This window comes from Coloeus monedula (genome assembly GCF_965178545.1).
Source record: "Coloeus monedula genome assembly, chromosome: 5".
In the NCBI taxonomy this organism is placed as follows: Eukaryota; Metazoa; Chordata; class Aves; order Passeriformes; family Corvidae; genus Coloeus; species Coloeus monedula.
The window spans coordinates 673,911-691,208 of NC_138785.1; the positions used below are offsets into that span (position 1 = coordinate 673,911).

General features: G+C 46.5%; 1 protein-coding gene across 1 annotated transcript in view; it reads left to right on the forward strand.

Annotated features, from left to right (window-relative positions):
* ADAMTS3 (ADAM metallopeptidase with thrombospondin type 1 motif 3) overlaps positions 1 to 17,298 on the forward strand; it is a gene marked incomplete at both ends in the record, with an annotated part of 56,371 nt that overhangs the window by 31,886 nt on the left and 7,187 nt on the right. The window contains 10 exons of the mRNA XM_082281267.1: positions 9,860 to 10,059; positions 12,157 to 12,240; positions 12,340 to 12,496; positions 13,052 to 13,157; positions 13,545 to 13,688; positions 14,085 to 14,217; positions 14,737 to 14,850; positions 15,472 to 15,617; positions 15,997 to 16,172; positions 17,064 to 17,197. Coding sequence (XP_082137393.1) covers positions 9,860 to 10,059; positions 12,157 to 12,240; positions 12,340 to 12,496; positions 13,052 to 13,157; positions 13,545 to 13,688; positions 14,085 to 14,217; positions 14,737 to 14,850; positions 15,472 to 15,617; positions 15,997 to 16,172; positions 17,064 to 17,197 — 1,394 coding nt within the window. The remainder of the gene's footprint in view (positions 1 to 9,859; positions 10,060 to 12,156; positions 12,241 to 12,339; positions 12,497 to 13,051; positions 13,158 to 13,544; positions 13,689 to 14,084; positions 14,218 to 14,736; positions 14,851 to 15,471; positions 15,618 to 15,996; positions 16,173 to 17,063; positions 17,198 to 17,298) is intronic.

Genomic DNA, 17,298 nt, shown 5'->3' on the forward strand with positions numbered 1-17,298 from the left:
TCTATTTGAATTAATTTATGTTTTGTCTGAGTGGTCTTGAGTGTCAGGAGGGAGAAGAAGGTGGGTTCTGGATAGAAGTACTAATTCCCTGGAAGATGCTTCCAGCAGACCTCACCTCCCACGGCAGACTGCAGGGATGAACCTTGCTGAAAAACTCCCTCTCCTTAGTCACAGCATTTTCAAGAGAAATAGTCCTGTCTTTCAGGTCACAATGGGAGAATTTATGATTATGACTCTATGCTATTTTGGATGGGATCGGGATGGGGGAAAGGAGAGGGGAATGATCAAAATATCCTGTGTGGAAACAGTGCAAGTTAGATTCATAACACATCTGTGCGAGGTGCAGGCGAGGCTGGCGCACTCGTAGGAATTTGGTGAGGTGGAAAGGAAAAAAAAGTGCCTTGTTGTGTAAGAGTCTATATGAAAAAAGGAAAGTATAAAAGGGGGAGGGGGGTGGGTCCATAACGAAAAAAATCTGTGTCAGTTTCTGAGGACTGGTGTTTGGGCCTTGCAGAAGACTCTTCCCCACCCTGAATGGCGACAGGAACGCACAGGTGGGACTCTGATGTTTGCAAACCAGTTCTGTGGTGTGACAGTGAAAATCAACCCTCCTAAGCTGCCTGTTGGCTGGTTTTTTTCACTAAAAATAGTGTGATGTCAGTATGTCTGTAATATCAGGCTGTGTGGTTTTCATAAGTGTATCGCACTTACTCCAAGTAATTATAGCCAGAGCTGTGGGTAGATGAGGTTCTGCTCCATAAGGCATTGTGAGGATTGAGAGCTGGCTTTTACTTCAGGACTGTTGTCTCCCTGTCAGCCCTTCCACTTTTAAAATCCTCCCTTCCAGAAAATGCTTGACTGGAAGACAGCAGAGGCTTTGACTGACTTTGTGATTTCACAAAATCTGCCTGTGTGACATTGAATACTATTTTTCACTGAAGAATCAGAATTTGTTGACCCAGCACAGCTAGCTGGAATATATTTATAATCATTCACTTTGTGTATTTTTTTTTCCTCAAAAAAAAATTACTCCATAGTCATCAATTCAGCCAGTTCTTGTTTACAATTTAAAATTTAAAAATTAAGGATTTCAGCTTGCAATAGGGTTGATGCGCAAATGAAACTCTGCAAAACTTCTGGTTTACATACCTTAATACCTAAATATTGTAATCCAATATATGTATCTAAATGTAGTGTATTTGTATCATAGGATTGTCGAATCCTGGGATGTTTGGGGTGGGAAGGGACCTCTCCTCTATGCGGACATGGCTCTGCTGCTGCCTGGCAGTAGGCTGCAGCAGTGGAGGAGCCCTGCCTTGGACGTGGCCAGTGACACTGCAGGTGCACAGGCTCATCAGAAGGCTGGGCTCCAAAACCCAGCTGCTGGACTTTGTCCTGTCAGAAGGTTGGAATCCACTTAGTGCCAACTGAGCAATTAAGGACAATTATGCTTTCAGCTACATTAACGAGTAACGGGGGAGGAAGACGCTGGAAGGAAGGGAGCCATTGTCGCACACCCGCACACTTTGTGACTCACTATCACTGGCGGGACCTTTGAAGTTCTCTTTGTCTCGGTAATACGGGCTGCATAAATATTTTCCCACATTTTTTTCCAGTTTTGCACACTCAGTTATTCCTTTTATGTGAGTGATTACTGTGAATTCCGTTCTCCTATCTCCTTTGAGCACTGATCTCAGCAGAAGCCATGGGATAGCTGAGTCTGCCCATGGTGTTCATGCCCTTGGTTTCCACCTGTGCCAGTGCCCATGCGAGCGAATCACACTGAGGGTGTTGAAGAATAATTTTGCCTTTTATACCTGTAAAGAAGTTCATTCCATTTAGAATGGAACCAGGCCCAGCTATTCTTCCTGTTCTGTGTGTTCTGTGAACATGTGAGAGGTGGAAAGAAGTGGCAAAGGAGATTCAGAAATCTCCTTTGATTCCTTTATGTGCAAAACTTCTGGCTTTGGCACTTGGACAGAGCTTCATCTCTTCTCCATTTCTCATTTGGCCTTTTAGACTTCAGGTGTCAGATGTTGGACTTGAGACTCTTAGAGGTCCTTTCCAGCCTTAACAATTCTATGATTCTGTGTTTTATTGTAACAGGTCCCATGTTCACTCCAGCCAGTGACCTCTAGATGGATTATTCAGATTCCGGAGCTCCATCACACAGACAGGCCAGGGGAGGGCAGCCAAGGCAGCAGGCAGGACCCAGATCCCAGTGTTAACTGGTCCGTAATTTGTTGTGGTAGTGGTCTGCTCTGTCTCTCAGAGGTTCAGGAGAACTTGGAGCAAGTCAGTGAGAAGTGTGTTTGTGTCTCTTTCCTTTTACAGAAAAAAACATTCAAAGTACCTTTTTGCTTTTTCCACTGTTGCCACCACAGTGTCCTTCAGCATTTTTGTAGTAGCAGATTGCTGTGCCCCACCTTGTCATCACTGGTGTTCTTCCCTTGGATTTCTACAACGTGTTTTCACAGTTGGTCATTACTCTAATGGGAAAGCTTAGCTGCCTCAGCTGCTTGTGGCTCTGTCCTCCAGCTGGACAGCAGTTCTGGCTCAGGCCAGGTGGGTAACGCAGAGCCCTTCAGACAAGCTCTTCGGCTTCTCCATAGGCAGGAGAATGCAAGTCTGTCCTGGAAAAGGGCAAAGGTTCTTTCTTGAGATTTCCCCTTGCACAGATCATGGTGGGAGAGCTTTCCCCTTTGCATGGATCAGAGTGGCAGGCCTCTGATGCGGGGATTTTACGTCACTGGTGGTGCTGGTCCAGAGCACACATTTAGGATATCTAGGTGAAGTATTAAATTGTACATTGGTGGCTTGTACAAGTCCTTCCTCAGCAGCTGTCGAGCTCCATCCCTCATCCCCTAGAGCTGGGGAGGGTGGTGTGTCTGTGTGCTATGTGAGCAAGGCACTGCTCCCTACTTGGAATAATCCCCTTCTAAGGGAACTGGGCTCTGTCCCCATGTCCCACTGTTGTGTCTGGACAGCGTAGCAGGCTTTGCTGACTTCCAGAGGCTTAGGGCAGATAAAGTGGTGATCAGAGGGTAATTGCTGTTGACAGGGGGCAGTGGGCTGCTCGCTGATGAGAAGGGCTGTGGCTGGGCCTGCAGAAGATCACCAGCCAGGCTGTGTCCTCTTGCACTGTTCCTGTGGCAGTAAAAGGTCCCACATGTTTAGGAACACATTCCTTACATAGCTTTTAAAAATAAGCAGCTGCATGTAAACACAGCTCTCCCTTTATCCCAAAGAAATGAGCAACCCAAGGAGTAGTTAGTGCCCTCACTGTGGAAACTGCTCCCATTTGCCCCAGTCTGTGCCACTGAAAATTCATTTACTGTCTTCTTCTGAGAAGCTGTGGCTGCTCTATCTCTGGAAGTGTCCAACATCAGGTTGGATGGGGCTTGGAGCAACCTGGTCTCGTAGAAGATGTTCCTGCCCATGGCCAGGGGGTGGAAGGAGATGGGCTTTAAGCTGCCTTCCAACCCAAATCATTCCATAGGTCTGTGAAATAGGAAGCTTGGCTCCTGCCATGCTTTCAGCCAGCTGGCAGAAGCTGGGTCAGATGCCAAGTAAGGAGTGAGAGAATTTTAAGGCCTTGCTATAATGACTTAGTTAATGAGCACTGGGGGGATTGTATCTCTGCCAAAGCAACTTCCTTGAGCGCTGGAAGCTCATAGTAGCGTTCTGGTGCTGAAAATGCCTGTTTAAAGAGTTTAGACCCTGGAATTCCTGTGAAGCCTGTTGATATCTCAGGGAAGCTGCCCAAAAATGCAGACAGCTCAGGCCATCCAGCATCTCTTCTTCTAGTAAGTTCTGATTTAGCAGATAAATTATGAATGCAACCTGTGCTTTTCAAAATGTAGTGGGTATCCCCCTTTCTGGATTGCTCTGTCTTTTTGCAGTGCATTATTCCAGTTAGGAATCCAAGGCCGCTTTAAGTGTACTTTACTTCCTTTGTGAAGTAAAAATGATTTTTGGGTTGATGTAATGATGCATGAAGGCATGAGTGCTTTTAAGGTTGTTAATGCAGAGCTCTCTCATGTTCCTGGGAGAGTGTCTGGCTTGGAAAGTCATTGATTCGATGCTCTTAAGAGCTGGAAACTTTGGGAGTAAAGCCTGGCCACTCTGAGCTGTAAAAAACGAGCCCTCCCATACCCAAACTGGGTTTGGTTCCAGCAGCCCAGGTACCCAGGTGTGCACCTCAGCAGTGGGCCAGGCTGCACATTGTTGCTGGCTTACTTTTTCTCATCTGCAAACCAAATTTCAGAGCCTCTACAGATGTTTTTTGCTGTACTTTTGGACATTGATACAGATGGTGATTTTGTGAAATGAGACTTTTTTCCCTCTTTATTTTTCACCTTCTATTGCAGTTGTGTTTAAAGGGCTCCATTGATACTGAATTGAAGAACTTGGTGTGGTGTAAAGTGACAAAGGGATGGCTTTGCTTGGTTTATTGTGTCTAACGTGTGATCCACAGGCTTCTACATCTCCTCTGTTTGTATGTAAGCACCAGCAGAAGGTGTCGCCCAGGTCTCCTAAAATGCCAGACCCAAATGCTCAAGTCTTCCTCGTATGTCCAAATAAATTATGGCCTTTACCCAACAGAATGTTCTCCTGGGATTAAAGCAGAAAAATTCAATTTATTACTATTAAAGTCTCTGAACTGCATGTGTACGTTGCTAAACTGAAGGAAGAGTGACAGCTTGTAATAATGTCTTGGTAAAAGACCTGTTTTTAATATACTTTCATACTTCAAAATTCAGGCTCAAAGCCAGACTCCAGCCCTACCCGTAATTAAGTTTTTTGAATAATGACATGTAGTAAATATATATTTTTAACCTGTTCTAAAAAAAAAATTCCACATACAAAACCAACCACCATATCACCCGTACCTTCAAAATAAAATTATGATGGAATTCTTGCTATATAGAGAGAGCCAAGTAATTAAAGAAATGGGGAAAGGGAGGATTTCTTGCTACTAGGCAAGCAGTAATTCTGGGAGACATGGTTTGTAGTTCTAGGATAACTACCTATTGGCTAAGTTGGCTGTTAGGGCTAAAGCCCAGCTAAAAATAAGGTGCAGAGCAGATGAGCCAGGGCAAGGCCGGGCAAGTCCTGAGGCCGTGTTAAGCCAGCGCGGAGCTGTGATCTGGTATTAGTGGTGGCGAGACGAGGTGCTGGCATGTCTGTGGGCTGTGCAGAGAGCAGCCTCTGTGGCTTCTCCTCTGCTTGTCCAATGTCCTCCCTCAGCTTTTGATTATTAGGGGGCAGAGTATGTTTATTCCAAACAAGCTCGGGTTGATCCTGAGCCTTATTCCTCTTCTTTTGATTGTGTGTTAGAGCCTCGCAGCAACATTTCTGCCAGCACCATCCTTACTAGATTTCCACAGATCTAAAAGCACTTTCACCATGAATCAGGTGAGTGCAGAGCTGTTGCAGAGTGCCCAGGGAGTGTGTCAGGTGTGTTCTCCAGCACTGAGAACTCTGGAACAGGCTGGCAGCGTTCCTCTTTGCTGTTTGTTTCTGCTCATGGGATGGAAAAAGAACAGTTAATGGTTGACCTAAATTCAGGCCTATTTAATTATAGTTTCCTTGAGTTCTGGCTTTGTTCTCTGTGTGTTTGCTGCCAGGTAAGGATAACCTGCAGTCCTAGAAAGCCTCATGCCAGGGAGGGAAGTGATGACAAGAAAATTACAGGGTAAAATTCCAGCCTTTTCTATTGGAAAAGTTTATCCTGAGTTGGCTCTAAACAAAATTCAAATACATAGAGGATTATGCATTTCTACGTGGCTCCCTGAGTGTGCTGCTGGCATCAAGCCCTGGTGTAAATGAGGGCTAAGAGCTGTTTTCGCTGACGGTGCGCGGAAGGGAAGAGCCTTCCTGTGATGTCAGAGCAAGGAATATAGTGCAGGAAATCTTCCGTCCTTCCCAGAATCACCCTGCAGCTGGAACTGCTCAGGTACCAGAGAAAGACATATTTCATGGAAGCAGTTGGCACTTCAGAATGTTTCCTTTGCTCTTCTAAGTGTAAGAACAAAGTAAGATAGGGTCTGTGTTTATGGCCCATGGAGTTCATGCATTTCGTGACTAATCCTGCAGCCTTGGGATTCAGATCTTCCTTTAATCCCTGTTTGTTTGTAATTCTGCCAGTCACTGTCACTCCAAAGGTCCCACTGGAAAAGAACATAAACAGAGGTAATTCTCCGAGCTTAATCATCTCAGGAGGTCTGCGTATGAGGTCACAAGAACTTTTTCTCTCTTTTTTCTTCATTCCTTAGTGAAACTGTTGTAAAAATGGAGCTGTGTCTGAACCTGGTTGCTGGCATTTTTATTTCCACTAGGAAATGTTTTAGTGTCTTTGTCCTCTGCTCACACCTCCTCTGACACCAAGACACCTTTATGAAAGGTGATACCACCACCAGACCTTATCTGCAGTGTCCCAACACTCACAGGGGCAGCAGCACTTCCATCCTCATGTGGTGAATGACATCTAGCTGATGGGGACTGGGAAATGATGGGGGAGCAGATGGACTCGATGGTCAGAAGGGTCTTTTCTAACCTTAGTGACTTTGTGACTTGTGGGTTGTTCTGAGTTTTTCTGGCTTGGTTTTTGTTAATGCTCAAGTGATTTTTCCATCTGCCCTGAGGGAGGTGTTAAATCCAATGTTCTCGTCTGTGTAACTTCACTGTTTCTGCAGCAGCAGAGCTGGCTTGCTTTGTGTTATCAAAAGTTCATAGATAATATTTATTTATTGTGAAGTATCCCAGAGAGACGCTCTGCAGGGGCTTCTGGAAGCACTTCACGGATACAGCCTTGAACATGCAGTGTGAAACATCAAGTAAAACTGTGTATTTTTATGGCCAACTGGCTCAGTTGGGGTCACTGCAGAGACAAACTCTTCCCCCTCCGCCCCCAAAAACAAACAAGCAGACATTTTGGCAGCAGTTGAGCAACCAACAAACTCTCCTACAGAGACATTGACAATATTAAGGATCCAAATCATGGAGTCAAGACTGCAAGTCCCGGTGTCAGAGCTCCACATGGGAAGGGTGTTTGGGGCAGGGACCTCAGGACAGGACACATTCTTTTCATGCCACAAAACTGTTGTGGTAGTGGTAGAAAGTAATTTGATGCTTCTGGAGTAAAAGGCAATTTCAGGCAATGCTTCAAGAAAAGATAAAGCAGAATGTGCAACTTGCCAGAATTTTTTTTTTTTTTAATGACCTAATAAATCAAAGCACACGAGTTTCAGCACATCACAGAACCTAATGAGAACATCCTGTCATCATATCTTAGCCCTGACGACCTGGGTGGTTTCTGTTGCTGATCCCTCACAATTAGGCAGTACCAGCAGCGAGCGCCACCAAAATGTTGCATGTACACAATTTGTGTGGAAACCAGTGAGAATTCTGTTGGAACTGTTTGGAATGTGCGTTTGAGCAAAATGATTCTTTTTTTCTTCGCTGGTTTTTCAAAAGGCACACTTCAAAATAAGGCTCAGGAGGCGGTTACACGATGGACTGGCCTAGTTTCCTTACTTTGAGAATAGGAGAATGGAATTTTTTAGTAGCTGCAGAATACGTCTGTCCCTGGGGACATTTTGTACATTAACACACTCTTTGGAAAGGGACTTAGATTGATCTCAGTTGGTTCCATACTGGTTTCTCATGAGTTTAATTCTGAGTTAGTGAAGGTGTGGATCTTCCCTAGATACTTTTCCTAGCTGTATATTCAGAAGAAAGGCTAAATTAGGCAATTGAACATATATGAGGAGCATGGATGGCTAGGTAGGTAGGTGGGTGGATGGATGGCTGCTTGGTTGGCTGGCTGGCTGGATGGATGGATGGATGGATGGATGGATGAAAGGTGTACATACATATCTGAGGAATGCTTCTATCACTAGCACAGAATTCAGCCCATGTATTTTACAATGTGAAATCAGATAGTAAGAATCTCCCGTGTGAGTGATGCTGAGGGTTCTCTTTAGGAACACAGAGGGTTGGTTGATAACAGTATTGACAAAATTAGATTTGGGCAGATCGCAGCTTTATTTAATAGCAGGGAAAGAGCTGTAGTTCCATTATTTTACAGTTACGCTCTAGGACAAACACATGCTGTTACCCAGAATAACCATTTGTCTTGGCACAAGAGCATGGGCTCATCTGTTCCTACAGGTAAGATCGGGATGTAAGTGATGCAGGTGACTGGCAAATTAAAAAAGGAAGAGATAACAAACCAGCTAATTCCAGAATGAGATTAGGATGGATTAGTCTGTCTAGCTCAAATCCCCAAACAGCCAGAGTGGTTCTGTGTGTTTCTTCACCATTGCCTCGTGTTGTCTTTCTCCCAAGTAACAAGTGTTCAGACTTGAGAGGAAATGGCCTCAAGATGTGCCAGGGAAGGTTTAGGTTGGACCTTAGGGAAAATTTCTTATGGAAAGGATTGTCCAGCCCTGATACAGGCTGCCCAGGGCAGTGATGGATTTCCCATCTCTAGAGGAATGTAAAAGTTGTGTGGATGCGGCACTTGGGGACGTGGTTTAGTGGTGGTCTTGGCAGTGCTGGGGGAAGAGTTGGACTCAATGGACTTAGATCCCGTGTGTTGTGTTAAGTGCTTGGCCATGGATGCAGGCTGCATCCTCTGAAACACCTCTCGGCAGTATGTGTAACCTGCGACTGAGCCTGATTGTTTGACTCTGAACTCACTGGAGGGCTGCGTTATGGAAAACAGACAAGAGAATAGATAAACCACTCATGTGATCCAGTATTTTTTGGACAGGGCACAGCAATTAGGGAGAAGACCCAGCGCCTGACTTCCCAGCAAGGTATGGGAAGTTGGCACTGTGGGCACCGCAATGTGACAGCGTTCCAGCTGGGTTTCCCTTGGATGCTGCACTTGGCAGCTTTGCCGGCTGGAGCGGTTTTTGGAATTGAAGTGGGTGTATGATTTTCTCACTGGTGTGCTATCCCAGGGCTGGCATACTTGAGAGTGCCTGAAGACACAGGAAGGGCCAGTTTGTGGACTTGCAGCCTTGGCATTCATGAATTCTGGCACGGAGGAGAAGGGCTGGAAGTTTGCTGTCATAGGGGAAAGTGCCCTGATACAGCATGAGTGGAAAGCAGGACTGTTCTCTCCTCTCCATCCACTGCATGCTGGTTGCTCTGGCTGGCTTTGTAGAGCAGGGACATCCCTGTGTGTTTTTGGGAAGAGTGGGGGAACAGGGATGCTCCTGACTGTCACAGGGACACAGGAACCATGGTATGCAGCTCATTGTGTGCACCATGAGATGTTCCTCACTGATGTTCATTGCTCGGAGACTGTTGGAGTACTGGTGTAGATTTGGGACGAGCCAAGTATCCTACAGCTGTGAGGTTTTACCTGTTAAAAATCCCTGGGCATGTTTTGTTTTACTGCCATAAGTGGAAGTAACAGCTTTGGATTTTGCATGTGGAGTAAGAACTGTGATACAGACCCGTGTGGTTGAATGAATTCTTTTATTGGTTTTCTGGTGATTTTTCCCAGCCCTACACCACGAGAGTAATTTCTTCAGGGTTCCTGATGTATTTTGTCCAGAGTGGTGAGTCAGCAACTGAGGATGCTTTGTGGGAGGATGTTTCTGAAATGGAAGTGGAATTCCATTGGTCATGTAATGGAATCACAGAATGGGTTGGGTTGGAAAAGACCTTAAAGGGTTAGTTTGGAAGAGACCTTAAAGACCACCCAGTTCCAATCCCCTGCTATGGGCAGGGACAACTTCCACTAGACCAGGCTGCTCCAAGCTCCGTCCAACCTGGCCTTGAACACTTCTATGGATGGGACTGGAATTAGCACTCCACTGACAGCAGACTGTCCTTGCAGAGTCCCTCCTCACTGGCCTCGGAGCACTGAGTTCCCTGCATGGCCACATTGAGCAGCAGCTGAACGAGACCCTGCGCCGCCGCCGCCACGCGGGAGACGATGACCACAACATCGAGGTGCTGCTGGGGGTGGACGACTCTGTCGTCCGATTCCATGGCAAAGAGCACGTCCAAAACTACCTCCTCACCCTCATGAACATCGTGAGTATCCTACAAAGCACCGCATGGCTTGTTTGGGAGCTGAATGGCTGGTGGGAGCTTTTGTAGGAGCAGCAGGTTTGGGAAAAATAGCGATGGGATGATTTTGACTGCTGCTGGAGAAGGTTTTCTGGTTTTAAGATGTTCCTTTAATTCATCTTTTTTGCAGTAGTTTCCTAGGGAACATTTGAGGGTAATTCCAATAATTTGGAAATAGTTGAAACACAGTAAGGAAAAAACGTAAACTTGATCCATTTCTAGTAATTCCAAGCTTCTTCCACAACACAGTGGAGAAAAACTGATTAAAGCATAAATATGTAGAGGAAAAAGTGTTCTAAACTCTCAATGGCTCTCTGACAGAGCAAACCTTCTGATAATACTGGTAGATCTGTCTAAGAAACAGGAAAGAAAAACAATCTCTTTAAGGATGAAGGTGAGGGACTAATTATTACCATAATGATTCCTGTTAATAATTATTTTATGGGTGTAGGAATGATTCTTGTATGTTTTACACCCTTTTTATTCCTGGAATAATTTTTAAATGATTCCTTAAGCTTACAGTTCATCTAAATTTGAGAATTTAGAATCTGAAAGGAAAAAAACTATTCCTATATGAATTTAACCCAACCAATGTGATGTTTTCCAGCATCACTCAGAAAATAAATTCCTTTTTCCCACATACCCCGTGGAACATCAGCACTATATCTCCATTACACATTATTGCAGAATATTGTCTTTTTGGTTTTAAAAACCTTTCAGTGAGCAGCAGGGTTGATCCATGCCCCAAACCACTTCCATGTTTTTTACATGCCTGCGGCTCCATCTGCTGGGAGCAGCTGTGGGGCCAAAGCCAGGGTGAGCTGACACTCTGCTGTCCAGAGCCATTCAAAGAATGGGATAAAATGTGGGATATGGGGAAATCTTGACGACTTGAAGCTTTAGGTCAACTCCAGGGTCCTTTTTGTCTCCAAGCAAGTCACTCCTGTGTCTAGAAAACTCCCGTTTTCTATTGGCAGAAAGGAAGTTGTGAACATTTATCCTGGCCCAGCCCTTCATGGGAGCGATGCTACTGCACTAATGGGGAGAAAATAAGAGAGGAGTAACTGACCTTTGGGATGATGCTTCACAGGACAGGCAGCCTGAGCTCTGTGCTCATTCTCTGTCCCACTGCCCTGCTGACACTGCTTTCATGTCCAGGTTTAAACCATGGGCTGAAATCCTCATGCCAGGGCCCACAGTCTGGACAACTCCCAGTGACCTTTTTCCCTGAGGGGAAGTTCTGTTTAGCCTGACTGAAAAATAAAACAACCCTCTAACTCCTGCTCAAACCTACCAGTCTCTGAACAGGGGTGTTTATTTCTCACCAATTGCCCATAATATAATATTTATTTTGTTTTTAGGGGAATGAGGAGCTTCATTGAGGACCTGCAGATGTTTCACACTCTGGTGCCAGGACATTTCTCACCTTCCCAGACACAGGGAAGGGCCTCAAGAAGGACAGCTTTGGGCCCATCTGCATAATTCTGTTTTTCTAACTTCCCTTCCACAAAGCCTCTTTTTAGTACAGAAGTGACCACAGACTTCTAACTGATCTTGAAAAAAAATTGAAAAAATAGGGCAGCAGTATAAGTTGCTCCTAAAAAAAATACTCTTCAAAACAAGAAGCACTGGAAGTATTCCAGGCCAGCTTGGACAAGGCTTAGAGCAACCTGGTCTAGTGGAAGGTGTTCCTGCCCTTGGCAGAGGGGTGGAATGAGATGAGCTTTAAGTTGCCTGCCAGCCCAAACCAGTCTGGGATTCTGTGATTCGCGGGGTTTGTACTTGAAGTGTTTTCCCCAATCCCCTTTTCTTTGAGCCCTGATCCATTAAAAGTGAGAGGAGGTTTGACAGGTGCTTCCCAGAGTTCCATGTGAAGGGGGTATGTGATGACAGGAAGTGAATCTACATTTTTCACTGAGTGGAAATGATCCAAGACTTGAATCCTCTTCTGAGGACTGTAGTGGTACAGGCTCTTGAAATAACATCTCCGTGGCCTTGGAAGTTCCCTTGGTATCATCAGTGGGTTTTTTTCTTTTTAAATTTTTCGTCTTCTTTCCTCAGGTGAATGAAATTTACCATGATGAGTCCCTGGGTGTTCACATCAACGTTGTGTTGGTCCGAATGATCATGTTGGGGTACGCAAAGGTGAGTGAGCCACTTCTCCACCTTCATCTCCTGGGCAGAAAAATCCCAATTTACCTGAATTTGCTGCCTTTAGGAGCCACTAAAGTGTTTCCCTCTCAGTCCATCAGCTTGATTGAAAGGGGGAACCCCTCGCGCAGCCTGGAGAACGTGTGCCGCTGGGCCTATCAGCAGCAGAAGTCAGACCCCAGCCACGCCGAGCACCACGACCATGCCATCTTCTTAACCAGGCAAGATTTTGGGCCTGCTGGTATGCAAGGTAATGCAGCTGACCTGGAGCAGAGCTCTGGGCTCGGTGTTTCTTGGCTGGCGTCTGTCAGAAAAGAGGAAAAATTGGGAATTGCATTGTGAGCTCCTTGTCTTGTTCATTCCTTTATCAAAAGGAAGGAGACCTTGCCATGAGTCCTTGCCATTTATATCCAACTGTAGGTTGAATTTCTCTCTTGAGAGTTGTAAATAAATACTTCTTAACTCTCTTCAAACTCCTGTATGTTCAGGGATCGCTGGGAACCTCAGTGCACGTGGCATTCCACTTCCCTTTATTTTACTGCATCTTTCACCACAGATTTCCATTTATAGACATGCCAGCCACTTTGACACCTGCATCCATCCTTTGCACTCAGGGAACTAATGATGATGGGCAGGAATTCCCAGAGTTTGGGATGTGTCAGAGCAGGCACTGGTCAGGATGAGGAGCCAGGCAGGCTGCCCTGGCCTTAGAGCAATGTTAGCTTTTCCTGAGGAAGTTCACTGGGGGGTCTCATTTAAAATCCGTGTGCTGAGCACAAGACTCAGCCCTGATGTCTCTCCGTAGGATATGCTCCTGTGACGGGCATGTGCCACCCAGTCCGGAGCTGCACCCTCAACCATGAGGACGGGTTTTCGTCAGCCTTTGTTGTTGCTCATGAGACTGGGCACGTGTAAGTGCAACTTTTATTACTGGATGATGCCAAAATGCTGTGCTGCACTTTGTGCTTGCTCCAAGGGGGTTGGATTTAATAGCTCTGTGGAAGATGTCCTGGTTTTATTTCCATTCCCCTGGGAGTGCAGTAGTGGTTGAAGCAATGGAGAGACAAGTGGCAGAAGAAGGGAAGGGGAGGGAGGGTGAACTTGTTTTCTCTGGGGTGAGGGAAAGGTCAGGAAGGGACCTGGAAGGTCCAGGCAGTGGAGACAGGAGCTGGTTTGAGTGTTCTTCCCTGCCTTCTCCGCAACTGCCTGTGCTGGTGGGTCAGATTTGGAACCTCTTCCACAGCTGTTGCCTTACAGTTGTTTTTGCAGTAGCTCTGAGGGGGTGTTCTTTGTTCCAGGCTGGGCATGGAGCACGATGGGCAAGGGAACAGATGTGGGGACGAGACGGCGATGGGCAGTGTCATGGCCCCCTTGGTGCAGGCCGCCTTCCACCGCTACCACTGGTCCCGCTGCAGCGGCCAGGAGCTCAGGAGATACATCCAGTAAGGCCTTCCCAGTGCAGCTGGTCTCTGATCCCTCTGTTTTCAGACCCTCTTTCCCTTCGCATCTCTGTTAGAAGAGCTCTGACCCATGAGTGCTGTATCCTCACATGGGGCTGTTCCATAGTCCATCCCCTGGGGATGGAAAGTCTGTGGAAAGACCCCTCTAACTCCAGCAGGATTTGACATAGACCTCAGAATCCCAGAATGGTTTGGCTTGGAAGGGACCTTAAAGCTCATCTTGTTCCAAACCCCCTGCTATGGACAGGGACATCTTCCTCTAGACCAGGTTGCTCCAAGCAAGCCCCACCCAACCTGGCCTTGAACACTCCAGGGATGGGGCAGGAATTAGGAGTATCCATCTTCTCATGGCATTTTTTTCTGTGTCTCTTTCTGTAGCTCTTACGACTGTCTTCTCGATGACCCTTTCGAGCATGACTGGCCCAAGCTTCCTGAGCTGCCAGGCATCAACTATTCCATGGATGAGCAGTGCCGCTTCGACTTTGGCGTGGGCTATAGGATGTGCACCGCAGTACGTCCTGGGCACCCAGGCAGAGACACACAGCAAGGGGGTGTGGCCTGATGGGAGAGCTGCAATGTCATAATCATTGGAGAGAAGTTAATAGAGTATTTAAAGAGATCTGTAAAGAGCTGGGGGATTCTTACAGGGGAAACCCAGTCCTCTCAGTCCTGTAGAATAACGGTAAAATGAGTGGCAGCATGGTCCATGTGGCACAGACTGGTGGAAGCAATCCCAAGAAAGAAAAGGAAAAAATCTCATTTTTGTCCCACTTCTGGGTGTCATCTTTCCTCTTCTCACTAGCCCAGGGCTGGGGGATGCAGGAAATAAACACTGCCCTGAAGATGCTGGGCTCATTCGGATGTGTGAGATGGAATCTACGGAGAGTGGGTTGGATCCTTATCCAAAAAGTATAAATAAAATAAAAGATACAAATAAAGTATAAATAAAATGCAAAAAGTATTTGCTTACCCAAACAGTATAAATAATTTCATGTTCTGCATTTCATCTCATGACTGTTGTGTTTTTCAGTTCCGAACCTTTGATCCATGCAAGCAGCTGTGGTGCAGCCATCCTGATAACCCCTACTTCTGCAAGACCAAGAAAGGACCTCCCCTCGATGGCACGGAGTGCGCCCCGGGAAAAGTGAGTCTGGGCTTTGCAGTCTGTTTGTCTTGGGAATAGAACCAACAGTTACATCCATTTGGGTTGAAGGGCACAGAGGGAAGCGGGGAATTGCCTGCCATTCCCGGGGTGAAGTGAGAACATGGGGAAAGTGGGGTATTCTGGGAGCCATACAAGGTTTGCCGTAGCATATTTTGGGCATAGCGATTCCAGCTGAGGTACAGTGTGTTCTGTGACCTCTTCGTTATGTTTTTTGGGTTCTGTCTCATCTGCAAAGCTTCCATCAAGTGCCTTTACTAATCCAGGGAAGCAGATGATGCTGTTACTGTGGGATGGCTGCTCAGAACTCATTATCCAGACACCCTGTGGCAAATGTTTGTGTAGGCTGAGGATTAGCGCCTGATCTTTCCCTTTAATATCCCCATTATTGGGTGTCCTGCTGCCAGTCCATTTTCAATTATAAAATTATATTCAAATACCTGGGTTTTCTTAGCAAATTCCCTTTATTTTGAGGTACAGGAGAGCCACTTGTAACATCTCAGTGTCCCCCAGGCAGTAGCAAAATGTTCCTGTACTGTACTTAGACATTTGATTTGGGGATTGTGTCTGTTCTCACCTGTTTTCCTGCTCCAATTCCCTCAGTGGTGCTACAAGGGTCACTGCATGTGGAAGAACACCAACCAGCTGAGGCAGGATGGACACTGGGGACCCTGGACCAAGTTTGGCTCCTGCTCACGGACCTGTGGAACTGGGGTTCGCTTCCGCACACGCCAGTGCAACAACCCCATGTAGGTGTGGGACTGGCACCCACCTGGGGGTCCTCAGAGGGGTAACTTGAAATGGCATTTAGGTTTTGGGTGGACATTCTGGTCAAGCCCCTTGAAATGGGATCATTTTTGGAGAATCCAAGAATTCCTTAGAATTACAGAATCCCAGACTGGTTTGGGTTGGAAGGGACCTTAAAGTTCATCCAGTTCCACCCGCTGCCATGGGAAGGGACACCTTTCACTAGCCCAGGTTGCTCCAAGCCCTGTCCAACCTGATCTTGGACACTTGCAGGGATGGGGCAGCCACAGCTTCTCTGGGCATCCTGTGCCAGGGCCTCAGCACCCTCACAGGGAACAATTTCTCCCTGATGAGAACCTCTGCAATGTTTTCTGCTCACAGGCCCATCAATGGAGGTGACGATTGCGCCGGGGTCAATTTTGAGTTCCAGCTGTGCAGCACTGAGGAGTGTCCAAAGCACTTTGAGGACTTCAGGGCGCAGCAGTGCCAGCAGCGCAATTCCCACTTCGAGTTCCGGGGCAGCCGACACCACTGGCTGCCCTACGAGCACCCCGACCGTGCGTCCTGCTCTGGGCCTTTAGTGACACTTGAAAGGGTTTGAAGCCATTCCCCTTGGCCTGCATATCTCAGGGACAGGCCCAGAACTCCCAGAAAAGCAACTAAGTTGGTTCCCTCCCCATCCGTCTGTTTTGTCTGAAAATCAATAGTTTTGCCATAAATCCCGGATTTTAATACCCAAATTCCCTGCTCTAACTCAAATTTTTCCATTTTAGCCCCAAACTATCAATTTCCCCCCATTTATCCCATTTATCCCTTTATCAATGATCAAAATTGACAATTTTGACCCTAAATTAGCACTTTATATCTAAAAATTAGCAAACTTCCCCAGAATCCCTGATTTTAACCTGCGTTTTCCCTACTCTGACCCAAATTTGCCCTTTTTGCTACCGAAGTCCCAATTTTCCCCTGAACATGCCCCTTTATCCCTAAAATTGACACTTTTGCTCCAATGTTGCAGAATTATGTCTCAAAATCACAAGTCTTGCTCTCTTTTCTCCATTTTCATCCAAAATCCCCCATTTCCCCCCAAGCCACCCAGTTTATCCCTAAAATTCACCATTATGACTTCAAATTGCTTGTTCATCCCAAAGATGGATACTTTCTGCCCAAAAATGCCACATTATATCTCAAAAACACCAGTTTTGTCCTAAATCCCTGTGTTTCTGCCCAAACTTCCCCTTTTTCCCCTAAACTGCCCATTTCCCCCAGAAATTCCCCACAATCCACATGTTCCTTCCCAAACCACCCCATTGCACTGCTCTGCCCCCATCCTCGGCCTCAAACCTGCCTGTCCTTTCTCGCTCCTTGCTCCATTGGTGAGATAGTTGTCAGGAACACACCCAGATCACTGTCCTCCATGCAGTGCTTTCTCTTCCCTGTCTCCACAGCTCCCAAGAGATGTCACCTGTACTGCCAGTCCAGAGAAACGGGGGATGTGGCTCACATGAAGCAGCCAGTGCACGATGGGACTCGCTGCTCCTACAAGGATCCCTACAGTATCTGTGTCCGTGGGGAATGCGTGGTGAGTGGCAGCTTGTCCAGGGACACTCTGGGGACAACTCATGGGAGCAGCTCACAGGCAGAGAGAGACTTTGCAGATGTCTCTAAATTCCATATTTGCAG